At 40.2% G+C, this 14,477-nt stretch overlaps 1 protein-coding gene across 1 annotated transcript in view; it reads right to left on the bottom strand.

Moving 5' to 3' along the window:
- Positions 1-2,683: 2,683 nt before the first annotated feature.
- SLC9C2 (solute carrier family 9 member C2 (putative)) overlaps positions 2,684-14,477 on the bottom strand; it is a 149,714-nt gene continuing 137,920 nt past the window's right edge. The window contains exons 28-32 of the mRNA XM_060296233.1: positions 14,100-14,231; positions 8,494-8,679; positions 6,883-6,967; positions 4,988-5,043; positions 2,684-3,292 (exon numbers count right to left, since the gene is read on the bottom strand). Of these exons, the coding sequence (XP_060152216.1) occupies positions 3,257-3,292; positions 4,988-5,043; positions 6,883-6,967; positions 8,494-8,679; positions 14,100-14,231 (495 nt within the window). The 3' untranslated portion in view covers positions 2,684-3,256. The remainder of the gene's footprint in view (positions 3,293-4,987; positions 5,044-6,882; positions 6,968-8,493; positions 8,680-14,099; positions 14,232-14,477) is intronic.

Here is a 14,477-nt window from a genome sequence, read left to right as displayed (position 1 = left end):
GGAAAGAACGCTAAGTATTCTGAACTCATAGTCTCTCAGACTTATTATGCTGTGCTAAGTCCTAGGTTTAGAAGGAAGTGTCCCATACCTGGTATAGTCTCTTGCGTATAGCCCTCTATACTTAAGAGTATAATAATGTAAAAGCTGATCCCTGGTGCCATATTTTAGAGAAGTCAGTAAGCTTTTAGTTTCCTTGATTTCTGCACATGTAAAATTTGGGTGACACTAAGAAGGTTGAGAAGGAAGGTGAAAATTCCAAGTTACATATCCTGGTGAATGCTGGTCTGAAAGAGACTTAAAGGACTGGCATCTTGCTGTCATCTCTTATCCAAGTCACTGTATGTTTTGGCCTTAAAGAACTAAGACTATCTGGTTCTCCTTAGCACATCTCTTCTGAACTAATCCCTGAATCCTCGCATTCTGTCACCTCCCTAACTGTGAGGTTCCGCACTGCTGTCTTCCCTTGGCTATTTGCCTTCTTCAGCCCTTGTCTCTCGGAGAGTCTCGCCTCAACTTTCTTTTATGGTGACAATTCAAAGTCTAAGTCTCCAACATTAATTATTCAAACTTGAGTCTTATCTTTACTGATCGATGGAACATTGGCCATTGAATTTATAAATTCAAAATCAAATTATCAGTTCTTCCCCCAATAAATCTATTGCCCCTTTTATCACTCACTCAGGCACCCAAACTTTGGTGGGCTATATCTACTCGACCCACATAGGTGCTGCCACTGTGAAAACGCTGAGAAGCTCAAGGAAAAGGGAGGTCATGTACCCGCAAAATGATCTCTGGTTCTATCATGAAGCAGCCATGAAGCCATAAGACTGTGAAAGTATTCTTCTCCAAATATAAAATGTTACATAATGAATATGCATTGCCATAGTATAGTATAGTATATTCTTAATATACTATGGGGCTTGGAGAGGAGAGTTCCCCTTTCCAGGATTGTTGCTCTGTTTTCATAGGGAGAACAGATTTAATAAATCCGAAGATTTATTAGCTGTAAGTGAATTATACAGCCACTGTGGCTATGAGAGAAGCATAGGAATTTGAGAGGCAGTCTACCATGTGCCTTCTCAGACAATCAGCAAATGTTCTGGCTAGAAGAGATGGTCATCTAAGATTAGCAAAGTGATCAACTTGAGGCTCCTGTGTGGTCTTGCCAGAAGTCTGACCTCCCCTCCAACCTCTACCCTAAGGGTAGGAATATGCATTAAGAAGCTCAGGAAAGGGTAAGGAGCCAGAATGGCTGTGTCTAAAGGGCCAAGTCAAGATGCCAATTGGATGCAGTGAACTGGCACAGTGATTTACTCCATTTGACCCCTCCACTTTGGGGCAATGCAAATTTAGGAAGTACAGCTTTGATTCAAGCTTAAAGGGTGCATTAACTAGTTAAGAGGTCATTGCCACCTTCTTCTCAGTGATTGGTTCAGAAATGGGCATTGAGACACAAATAGAAGACCAACAGAGCTTCTGCAAGAATTCTTTCTCACACGAGAGCTACTGGGAGGCATTTTTCTCTCTCACACTGAATATGGACAAGAAAACATTAAACTGCTGCTGGCAGCCATGTTACAGCCTGGGAGCAGGGATCCAGCCATAGAATGAGGCTGTAAAGGTCAACAGCCAAGTGGAGAGAAAGAAAAACATCTGATTCTTTATGATCTTCACTGAATCTGCCAACTGTGAACCTGTCCTACCTCTGGACTTCTATTACATGAAATAATAAATAACCTTAGTGTTTAAGCTTTTTTGAGTTGGGTTTTCTGGTACCTGAGGCCAAAAGCATCCTAACTGATATGCATGGAATGAAGTATCCTCTAGCTGTTTCAAATACATGGCAGTGTGCCTCGTAAGCAAGATTGTAGAGCAGACATCTGTTTTCTGCTACTTCTTTATCCCCTACCTTAGGCATCTCAAGCTTCAGTATGCATTAAATCACATGAGGAATGGGTTAAAATGTGCAGGCCAGGGGCCTACCCCCAGAGATGGATTCTACAGATGGCCAGAAGTTCTTCATCTGTAACAACCCTATACCAGGTATGGGCTTGTGATGCAGAGTACAGCAGACACTGCAGTTCACCCAATATCCATTTCCCCTTATTCTTTACGAAAAATACCCAGATTGTATTAATGGTGGCAAGTTGAGGTGCCAGTTAAAATTCATCTTAAGATGACAGATCAGTGTGGTCATGTGATAGTGCTGGCCTGGGATGGGGTCCCTTCCTGACTAAAAGGCAAAGCCTAATAAAGAGAAAGCACCTTGCCTCACTGAAAAGCAAATGGGATGCCCAAGTTACAGATGTCATTTTGCCACCCTGAGGATAAAAGTCACAGGCCAAGGATGAAGGAGAAGGAGGCTACAAGGAGACTGGGTCTGTGATAACTTCCTTAAACAGCCAGGCAGTCCTATGGGTCTGTAATGTGCAGCCACACCTGACATTTGTTGACACACAGGTGCTCCGCAGGCCACTCTGAGAAATACTGCCCTATTCTAGGTATCCAGAACGTTCGTAAAAGGCTTGACTTTTTCTCTTATGTTTCCTTCTATTCTTCTATTATGGTTTTCCCTGGAGTAGAGAATCATTACTATTTTTTTGTAACTCTTTATTTTATACTGGAGTAGATTCTTTTAAAATCTTGTTGAAATGAAAAGGAATAGTAGATTCTAAGTAAACAATCAGATCATAAAATTCTATTTTATTTGACTTTTTAAAATAAAATGAAAAGTGATATCAAACAGTACTATGCAATGTAATATTGTTAACTTCTCCTAAACTGTGCTTTCAATAACTAAAGTTATGGAACCTATTCCGTTTTTCAATATTTACTAAATTGGGGACGGGGGAAATAATTTTACTCTGAAAAACATTAGGGAGGCACTAATTGTAGCAATATCACAAATCAAAATTATAGGTCCTATGCTTTAGATAGTAGTATGTTAATTGTACAGTGCTTTTGATAACTCCTGCTCTATTATAACTTGCTCTCGGCTGGATGCAGGATTTCATTTGCTAGGCCATAAGCTTTAGGATATCTTATATTATCCTGAGGAATTGTGAACATCTTAAATATAATGCAACTACTTAGAATTAGAGCTTTTGCAGCAGTCCATCAATTGCTTGTAAAATAAATGCAGCAGTAAATTGTTTTAGCAACTTCTAAGTAAACTCCTTGCCAGACAATCTTTCAGCACTTGAGTCAGGATATTAGCTCGGTCTTTAACCTGACTCCAGGTATCACATAAGTGCCATTAACGTCCTTTTCTAAAATGGTATCCAGTTTCCAACTATAAAAGAAAGTCAAAAGTAAAATATTTGACTATGAGCATTTCAGAAAAAAACTTAAGTGCAATCAGAAAACTTACTGAAAAGTTTCCATTATCTGGAACACTCCCTTTAAAACATCTTACATATTAAGGACTTTGAGTAAGTACATGTGCAACTCTATACCATCAAACATCATCTTGTAAAGAGAGATACATTAATTCAATTAGAGTAGTGTATCAAAGGCGCACTTAAAGAGCAATGTTAGGAGAGTTGAATTCCAGTTAACTTTGTGACTGAGTGCAAGGGAAGCTGGAGACTTCTTTCCTAAATTGGAATGAGCATTTTTTTAATAATGGGGCCTGGAAAAGACAGTGGCAAGTGAGGAGCCGAATCACTAGACTCCCAGTGAGGTTCCCCATTTGTGAAATAGGGTCCCTTTAAGAAAGGAGAGGATGGCCGAGGAAGACCGCCTAAAAAGATTTAAATTGCTTTGTTTAAAGGAACAAAGAGCTGTCAGTTTGGTCAATGCCACTGTCCTTCCCCCAACAAACACACTGCAAACCACCGTGATTGTCATAAATAATAGTGGCAGGACCAGAATTTCTATTAGGAGGGTCTTTGGGTGGCTATCTGGTTGGGGATGTGATGGGCCAAGGGACTTCTCGTGAAGCTGCCTTTACACAGCACATCACTTTTCCTTAGAAGACGTGTATTTGGAGTGACTTGGCAACTGGGGGAGGAAGGGTGCTGAAGGCCCCTGAAGCCCATTCTTGGCACCGTTACTGCTACCTGGCCTACTTCTGCATTTGCCTATCGCCTATTGCTCTGTCAGAGCTGTCTTCTCCTCCACCCCACTCAGCAGTGGGCTCTGGCCCAAGGGAACTCTGTTAGGGGCCCTCACAGAGACACCCACCCCTTGCAGGCTACCCTTCTCCCCACCAGATTTGCCTCTACCAGCCCTCTCCCTCCCCAACTCTAGGCCTGGCTTCCAGCACTTCTCAAACTTTTCTAAATTAGCTCTGATTGCTGAGGAAACTAGGAAAAAATGTCAGGGCAACACATAAGCGACTCTCCATAATAAAATGTTTTGAGGTCTCTTGTTTCATCTTAAATTCACACAAATTTGTCATCCTACTCCATAGTGTGTTTGTTTCAATATATAATATTTTAAGTAACCTAACAGCAAAATGAGGTAACTTCTCCCTTTGAAAGACTGTCAAATAAAATTGGTACCCTAGGAAGATGCCCGTGATCTACCTGTGCGCCACCCCACCCCCACCCCCACCCCCGCCAGAGAGACCCACACATCCATGGGAATGTGCACTCCAAAGAGAGAAGCATCCATATTTACATACTAATGTCTAACTAATGTCTAACTATTACATACTAAATGTCTAACTAATGTGTATGGTGAATGGCCCTCCCCATCCTTAATCCCAGATAGCCCTACTTTTGAACTAAATATCAGGGGGGAAGGGAGTTAGGAGGGGGGAAATTGGGAGAGGGGGGCTAGGGCAAAATTACAGTTTTCAAAAATATTCTATAATTTTAATTGTTAAGTAATTCAGGTGAACTTTAATCCCAATTTTCCCATCTTAACGAGCTGCCATTTTTCTCACCACCTACATGTTGCTACTTGACTTTACAATTTATTTTCGCTGTGTAGTTTAATATTCACAGTAAGAAAAATCTAATCAAAGTGTCAAATTTATTACCTCATTTTTTCTCTTCCAGTGATAGTCTCTCTTGGTCATTCCAAGACCGGTGTTGACTGAGCCAATCCAAATAAATGCATTAAACAGAAAAACTAAATTAGGAATTTAAGAGTATAGGTAGCAGGAGGATATTTTGAAATTTCAACTTACTTTCTCCCTGTAAGTGTCGCCTTTCTCTTCTCCCCTTTCAAACAGGCTTTTTACTTTTTTCCCTCAAGGACATTTGTTACTAGGCTCCCAAAAGTCCAGTACAAGGGCTGGCAAACCCAAATGAGAAGAGGCAGGTCACACAAACAAAATGGTTTGGATATAACACAAGAGGGAGTGGACTGAGGCAAACCGCAGAGCATCTGCTTCCCCTGTAGGAGCCAGAGGTGCTCAGCTCTGTCTGATTGTTGCCACATATAGATATGAGGACCGAGGGTTGGCAGACTTTCTGATTTTTTTTTCAAGAAAAGCTCAAAATCTGGATTTTTTAAAATGTGAAATTTCTGGATGTTTACATATTTGACAATTTTAAAAGAAAACATGTATGTGGGCCAAATCCAGTGTACTGGCTGGATCAAGTCCATGGGCCTACCATTTGTGACTTTCCTCCCAAACACATCGTGGAATGCAGAGTGATATATATTTCCCTCACTCTAAAATAGCCCTCAGGGTGCCCTAAGGGGGCTGACATTAGACCCTGAGCTCCCAGCCTTGCCATACACTCCTGTGCCCCAAGAGTGCTGGGGAAGTAGCAAAGTGGCAGACCTAAAGACACTGTGAAGGCTGGGGTGATGGTCACCTCAGTGTTAGCCAACTTGGACAGGAGACCCAGGAGCAGAGGGAGCTCCCAATATCATGGTGCTGCGTATGACCCCCAGAACAGGGCATGCGAAGTGAGCTGTAAGAATGTCTGAGGTTGAATTTGCTTCTAGGGGAGAAGTGAAATTACTTCTTGAATATCTCTCCTCCTGACAAGGGCAGAGGCCTTGTTCACTCACTCACCAACTAGTGCTTTGCACAGTGCCCAGCAGCATACTGTGGGGCTGCATTTTATAAGAATTATGCAAATGAGTAACACTGAGATGTAAACTATTGATAAAATGTGCCCTTTATGCACACAATTTGAAATCACGTAACCACCTCCCCCACAAATTAACAATTCATTAAGAATGCCTGGGCTAGCAGGTTACATGAATTGTAAGCACTGGGATGGTGCTAATTAAAGGAGCAAATCAAGGTTGATTGTGTTTTCAAGCTGGGGTAGCTGGGAAAATGGTGACACTAGGCTTGGTAAGGCAGGATGCTGAGCACTGAGTGAAAGATCTCGAATGTATTTTCCCTACAGCAAGGCCTTCCTATCTAGTCTTCTTTACAGTATGCTTAGCACCATGATATAAGCAATTGGGTACTAATATGCATTTAGTGACAATAATTACTTAGTGACTATCAAAGTGCACCTCAAAGCAAGTCACCTGAATTGTGGCTATGACCATGGCTTTCAATGAGCATGGGTCAGATTCTATATTCCCTTTGGTCGTTGAGAGAAAACCGGCTCCCACACCTGGGCCTGCTGTGTGAGTCTATCCCCTCCCCATTCCTGCTCTGCCCCCAACAGCACTACGGGGCTCCAGCCTACAGGATCAGAGTACAAGGTAGAAGCTGCTGTCCTCCCACAAGGTTGTGGAGGGAAAGGCACGAGAGAGAGTAAGAGCCACCTGGAGTTCAGTGTCTGGAAGTCTCCGATATGTGACCTCCCAGAAGCAATGTGGCAGCCAGGGAGGGCCCAAGAATGGAGATGGATGATAAACCCACACAACACCCTCAAACCATTTTCTTAGAATATCAATCTTACATGTAACAAAATTCCTTCTCAGTGGTTTTCTTACCACTAAAGGGCTACCCCTTACCCATGACCTTGGCATTATTATTATTTTCGGCAGGCGCAGGTGCTTGGATAACCAGCAGCTTGCTTAAATTTGAAGTTCCCTCCACCTAAAGGAGAAAAGTCAAAATTAGTCAAAAGAGCATTCTTTGATCTCTAAGATGGCTGCTTCCTAACCTTTCCAAAGAATATAAGAAATAAGCCAAAGCCTAGAACTCAGCCTCCAACCTAAGCTCTATCTTTCTCATTTCAAATCCTCTTTAACCTTGTTTCAAAAAGTCTTGGACCAGGAGGTTATCTTTTGGATATTTGTAAACATCAGAAAAGAAATTTCTACACCTTACTTGGAACGAATTTGGAAAATGGAATCCCCAGCATCCACTGAGTTACTTTTATTCCGACACTGACATTCAAGGGCTCAGGGCCCAGCCTTCCCAGATAGGAAAAAGAGCTCTCTTCCTCAAGCTTTTGCCCCATGTGCCACAGAATCTGCCCTCCCAGAATGCAAGGAGCATACATAAGTAACAATTATAACTATCAATAATTTCTAGATATTATCACATATTATCTCATTGAATCCCCACAAGAACCTTATGAGACGACTGCTGCTATTATCCTCATCTTACTAAGAGGAAACTGAGGGTCAGAAGGCACCTTTCCTCCGCTCACACACCTAGTGGGCACAGGTGTCAGGTTTTAAATCCAAGTATGCCTGACTCCTAACTCTAGTGTCTTAAACTAAACTGTGCGATTGTTCCCACTGTTCCCCACCCCTTGTTTCAAAGCTAAATTTTCATTTTCTGTTTAAAAAAAACATTTAAATTACCTTCACCCTCTGAATTGTTGAGAGGTTGACAAAATAAGAACGTTGGTTAGGAAAGTGGTAAATGCACTTTTTAGGAGATTTACCAACTTTTCCAGGACGTAAAATTTCATTAAATTAGTGAACGTTCCCAGCCTGAACAAGCAGAAAGGGTCTCTCCCAAACTTTTTACCAGATGAAAGAGATGTCAGCTCTTTTCATGGCCTCTTGGTCCTCCTCATTCTTGGGCTCTGTCCTCACATCACTCCTGTGGTCCGACAGCATGGCTTGGCCCAGTAGGGACCTGACTTCTACTCTTCCCATCCCCTGTTATGTCCCAGGTGTTCACACTTCCCCCTTCCTTACAGAGGCGTGGAATGATGAGGCCCAGGGCCCTCTGTCAAGTTGTGCCCCTAGCCCCTAATGTGTCAGCAAAGTGACATGGCCCCAATGCATCTCCCTTCTTATCAGCCAGCGCAGATAACTTCCAGAGCCATGCTAGCAAGCAGTGTCATTGCCCTGGCGTGAACTAGGAAAAGTGTACCCCGTCCTTCCTCTGTGGACGCACAGCCCATGCCAGGACAAACAGCTTGGCAAGTAGAGAGCAGGCAGATTCCTGCCCCCCTTGTCCCTCGGTGACACTCTTGTGCGGGGCACAACTTGTACAACAGTACACAGAAGCCCTGGGTACATTTCGACTGTTTTGTTAAGGGCAGGTGAGAACTATAGGGTCTTTCTAGGTTAAATTTCCCTTTAAGGTGGTTGGTTGAGTTTTAAAGTCACTTATGGGGCACAATGAAAAGCAAATGACTCTTTAGAAATGATCCTCCTTACCTGTTCACAGGTTTTAGGTAAAATGCAAGGTGCAAGATATGGTACCTCTGTCTTAGTATCAATAACACTGCCGTATACAAGAATAACGAATTTCATGTTCACATTATCAATAGTCATTTCGTTATAGCTTGATAAAGTCTCCACATATGCATGATTGAGGGCCACGCACTTCTGAAACTTTAAGTCCTAAAATAAAATGAGATTTTGTCCTATGAATCATACAAAATGACACACGGTATCAAGAAGGAAGCATATTCCACATGAAAAGATGCTCGACATCATTAACCATCAAGGAAATGGAAACCAGCTCACACTTATCAGAATGGCCATCATCAAAAAGACAACAAATAAGTGTTGGCAAGGATGTGGAGAAAAGGGAACCTTCGTGCACTGTTGCTGGGATTGTAAACTGGTGCAGCCACTATGGGAAATAGTAGGAGGTTCCTCAAAAAATTAATAAAACTACCATATGATCCAGCAATCCCACTTCTGGGTATTTACCCAAAGAAAATAAAAACACTAATTTGAAAAGATATATGCACCCCTACGCTCACTGCAACATGATTTACAATAGCCAAGATATGGAAGCAACCTAAATGTCATTGATAGATGAATGGATAAAGAAGATGTGGTATATATATATATATACTGTTGGACTGTTGGACTGACCTCTAAGTCAGTATATATATATATATGGAATGAAATACTACTCCGTCATAAAAAAGAATGAAATCTTGCCATTTGCGACAACATGGATGAACCTAGAGCGAAGTGAAATAAGTCAGATAGAGAAAGACAAATACCATATGATCTCACTTACATGTGCAATCTAAAAAACAAAACAAATGAACAAACAAAACAAAACAGAAAACGACTTAAAGATACAGAGAGCAAAATGGTGGTTGCCAGAGGGGAGGGGAGGTGGGAGGTTGGATAAAATAGGTGAAGAGGGGGCTTCCCTGGTGGCGCAGTGGCTGAGAGTCCGCCTGCCGATGCAGGGGACACGGGTTCGTGCCCCGGTCTGGGAAGATCCCACATGCAGCGGAGCGGCTGGGCCCGTGAGCCATGGCCGCTGAGCCTGCGCGTCCAGAGCCTGTGCTCCGCAAGGGGAGAGGCCAGAACAGTGAGAGTCCCGCGTACCGCAAAAAAAAAAAATAATGACTAAAATAAATGAAAGATCAAAAGTTTAAAAAAAGAAGAAGAAAGCAAATTCACTGATTTAGCTGAGTTCTTTGAGGATGCCAAAGGGCAAATAGACCCTGGGGCCAACAGATAGAATTTATTTGGAGTTCAGAATGACTTCTGACAAGATTCTGAATTCAGAACTTTTATACTGACAAGATTCTGAATTCAGAGCTTTTATATTGCTACTGTTTAGTGGCCCTGAATGTGGTTGCCCAGCCCTGATTTATTTATAATCAGCCACAGCAGGGCAGTCAGCTATGCCTCTTGGATTTCTATTCACACAAGAACCAGAGTCCTAAATATGCAGAGGTTTTATCTTGCAGTAAGCAAAGGTCCCACTTGACAAGGAAACAAAACAAAACAAAACTTAAGCATACGCCAAGGCTCATAAACATAGATTTTAGAGCTAGAAGAGAGCTGTTATGGATTGAATTGTGTCCCTCCAAAATTTATATATTGAAGTCTTAAACCCCAGTACCTCAGAATGTTACCTTATTTGGAAATAGGGTCATTGCAGATGTAATTGTTTAAGATAAGATGAGGTCAAACTGCAACAGGGTGGACACCTAATCCAATATGACTGGTGCCCTTATGAAAAGGGGAAATTTGAACACAGACATACATACAAGGGGAACTCCATGTGAAGATGAAGACAGCTGTCTACAGGCCAAGGAGGGAGGCCTGGACTAGATTCTCCACCATAGCCCTCAGTAGGAAACAGTACTGCCAGGACCTTGATTTCAGATTTCTAGGCTTGAGAACTGTGAGACAATAAATTTCTGTCATTTAAGTCACCCGGTTTGCAGTACCTTGTGACAGAAGCCCCAGCAAACTAATATAGGAGCTTAGAGGTCAGTCCAACAGTAGTAATCTCTTGGACGGTGCCCTGACAGTGGCCATCAACTCATTCTGAACATTTCCAGCCACAGGAAGTACACAGCTACATGATTCAGCCCTCAGATCTTGGTCCCTGACATGCAAATCAAACACTTAATTGCTGAGGGCACCGGCATAGTTGGGGCACCAAAAACATAAGAAAATTAGCAAACTTATCTAGAATTTTACAACCAGAAAAATCTCGTAAAAAGCTATTTTGGTTTTTAAATGCATATAAAATTTGAATTGTGTGGTCTAGAGGAGGGTGTTCAGCATAATCTTGTTAGTCTTTGGGGGTTCTAAAAAGTCTTAATTGGTTAGTTCTTTAATGAAAAAAGACTAGAAGGAAATAAGCCAAAATGTTAAACAGAGATTTTCTGGGGAGTAAATTGGGGTAGAAAATTATTATTATCTTCTTACATTTTGTAACTGTGTTTTTTAAATTTATATAATGAATATGTGTTGCTTGTGAATTTTTTAAAAATGAAAGGACATTCACCTTATTATTGAGTTAAGTCTCACTCCATAGAGTTTCAACTTTTGGGTCCCAATTCTCTCCTCTGGAGTTTCAAAGTAGACTCTAAACTTGTCCTACTGCTCATGAAGAGGCAAAGCAAAAGGAAAAGAATCTACATCTCCTTACCCTTCTGTTAAAGTTTTTCTGAAAAATATTATTGCCACATAGTAAAAGACTGACTGCCTTAGCATGATGTGCTAATTTTTTAAGACAATTTTTTAGAGTAGTTTTAGATTCACAGCAAAACTGAGAGGAAGGTACAGAGATTTCTCATAACCCCCTGCCCTTATACATGCATAGCCTCCCCTATTATCAACATTCTCCACCAGAGTGGTACATTTATTACAACCGCTGAATCTACACTGATACACATAATCACCCAAAGTCCATAGTTTGCATTAGGTTTCACTGTTGATGTTGTACATTCTATGGGTTTGGACAAATGTATAAAGACAGGTATCCATCATACATGTATCGTAGAGTATTTTCATTGCCTTAAAAATCCTCTGTGCTCTACCTGTTCATGCCTCCTCACCCCAACTCCTAGCAACCATTGATCTTTTTATTGTCTTCATAGTTTTGCCTTTTCCAGAAAGTCCTATTGTTGGAACCATAGAGTATGCAGCCTTTTCAGATGGCTTCTTTCACTTAGTAATATGCATTTAAATTTCTTCCATGTCTTTTTCATGGCTTAATAACTCATTTCTTTTTAGCACTGAATAATATTCCATTGTCTGGAAGTACCACAGTTTATCCATTCATCTACTGAAAAACATCTTGGTTGATAGCTTCCAAGTTTTGGCAATTATGAATAAGGTATTATAAACATTTGTGTGTAGGTTTTTCATAAACAAAACAAACAGAAAACCTACAGAATGGGAGAAAATATTTGCAAATGATGTAACCGACAAGGGATTAATCTCCAAAATATACAAACAGCTCACACAGCTCAATATCAAAAAAACAAACAAACAAATCAAAAAATGGGCAGAAGACCTAAACAGACATTTCTCCAAAGAAAACATGCAGATGGCCAAAAGGTACATGAAAAGATGCTCAACATCGCTAATTATTAGAGAAGTGCAAATCAAAACTACAATGAGGTATCACCTCACACTGGTCAGAATGGCCATCATCAAAAAGTCTACAAATAATAAATGCTGGAGAGGGTGTGGAGAAAAGGGAACCCTCCTATGCTGTTGGTGGGAATGTAAATTGATGCAGCCACTGTGGAGAACAGTATGGAGGTTCCTTAAAAAACTAAAAACGAGCTACCATATGATCCTGCAATCACATTCTTGGGCATATATCCAGAGAATACCATAATTTGAAAAGATATATGCACCCCAGTGTTCACTGCATCATTATTTACAATAGCCAAGACATGGAAGCAACCTAAATGTCCATCAACAGATGAATGGATAAAGAAGATGTGGTATATATATTCAATGGAATATTATTCAGCCATAAAAAAGAATGAAATAATGCCATTTGCAGCAACAATGGATTGACCTAGAGATTATCATACTAAGTGAAGTAAGCCAGATAAAGACAAATATCATATGACATCACTTGTATGTGGAATCTAAAAAAAACGATGATACAAATAAGCTTATATACAAAACAGAAATAGACCCACAGACACAGAAAACAAACTTATGGTTACCAAAGGGGAAAGAGAGGGGAGGAATAAACATATACACACTAATATATATAAAATACACACTACTATATATAAAATAGACAGACAGCAAGGATCTACTGTATAGCACAGGGAACTATACTCAATATTTTGTAATAATATATAAGGAAAAAGTATATATATATATATATAACAGAATCACTTTGCTGTACACCTGAAACTAACAGAACACTGTAAATCAAATATACTTCAGTTTTTAAAAAAATCCATGTGTAGGTTTTTGTGTGGACATAAGTTTTGAACTCCTTTGGGTAAATATCAAAGAGAGTGATTGCTGGGTCATATGGCAAGAGTATGTTAGTTTTGTAAGAAACCGCCAAACTGTCTTCCAAAGTGGCTATGTACCATTTCGCATTCTCACCAGCAATGAATGAGAGTTCCTGTTGCTCCATACCCTTGCCAGCATGTGGTGTTGTCAGTGTTCCAAATATTGGCGAATTAATAGGTTTGTAGTGGTATCACATTGTTGTTTTAACTTGCATTTCCCTGATGACATAGGATGTGGAGCATCTTTTCCTATGTTTATTTGCCATTTGTATATCTTCTTTGATAAGGTGTCTGTTATGATCTTTGGCCCATTTTTTAATCAGGCTGTTTTTTTTCCCTACTGTTGAGTTTTAAAAGCTCTTCGTATATTCTGGATAATAGTTCTTTATCTGATGTGTCTTTTGCAAATATTTTCTCCCAGTCTGTGGCTTCTCTTCTCATTCTCCTGAGACATGCTAATTTTTTAACCCAATATTTATATTCATATATATATATATATATATATATATCTCACAATTCAATGAATATTGTTGAACTTCAGGTCTGTCACTTCTCCAGTTGCTGACTCATGGTAGGGGCTCAAAAAATTACTAAATGGGATGTAAATATGGGGTTGTAAATTGTGCAGTCCAAGAACAGACTTGAACCACTACTTTCTGGAGAGAAAGTTCATAGATGAGGCTTAGTAAACTCAGTAAAAATTTGAAAAGGCAGGAGATTTATATTAACGTAGGTAGATAGAGTAGACTATAATAAACACCAGACAATGCTCATTAACGCATTCTAATTAATGCTATGCTTGATTCTTGGGGATCTACCTATTTAAGATTTGCTGACTTTATTATTTTTAAGGGATGACTGCAGGTAGTCTGGGAAAATCAGCTGTCACAAGGGGACTGATGACCTATAGGAAGTCAGGATAAGCGAGTGATGAGGACTCTGAAGTATTACTTTGAAAGATCAGACACACCTTCCTTTCTTTGTCTCCAAAATATGAAATGCATTTTTTAAAAAATACAGTAAATAAAATTTCATTCATATTTTAACCATGCAACTTACCTCATCAATGAGACTTGATTCAAAATACTGATAGGCAATACTGAGAGCAAGCTTCAGCCATATTTTATATTCCAGGGATGGCCAGAAGACATCAAAGCCTTCATATAAATCCTCCAGGGAGATAAAGCAAGCCTGAAATGACAAGGTATCAAACAGTATGCTTGATTTGAAACTAAATTACAAGACCATCAGAAAAAAAAAAAAATGCCTGTAGATTTCATCTTCACCTAACCTCCTAGAAAAAACTATCAACTCTAGTATAGTAATTATGATACTCTGCCGTTTAAGCATAAGATGATAGAATGTACAGTCCAATTAAAGCTATAGACTTAAAAACAGGCCAGGAAACTTTATACCAATCAATAGGTAGGATAATCA

This window comes from Globicephala melas, chromosome 1 (assembly GCF_963455315.2).
Source record: "Globicephala melas chromosome 1, mGloMel1.2, whole genome shotgun sequence".
In the NCBI taxonomy this organism is placed as follows: domain Eukaryota; kingdom Metazoa; phylum Chordata; class Mammalia; order Artiodactyla; family Delphinidae; genus Globicephala; species Globicephala melas.
This window is presented reverse-complemented; position numbering and strand designations above follow the sequence as displayed.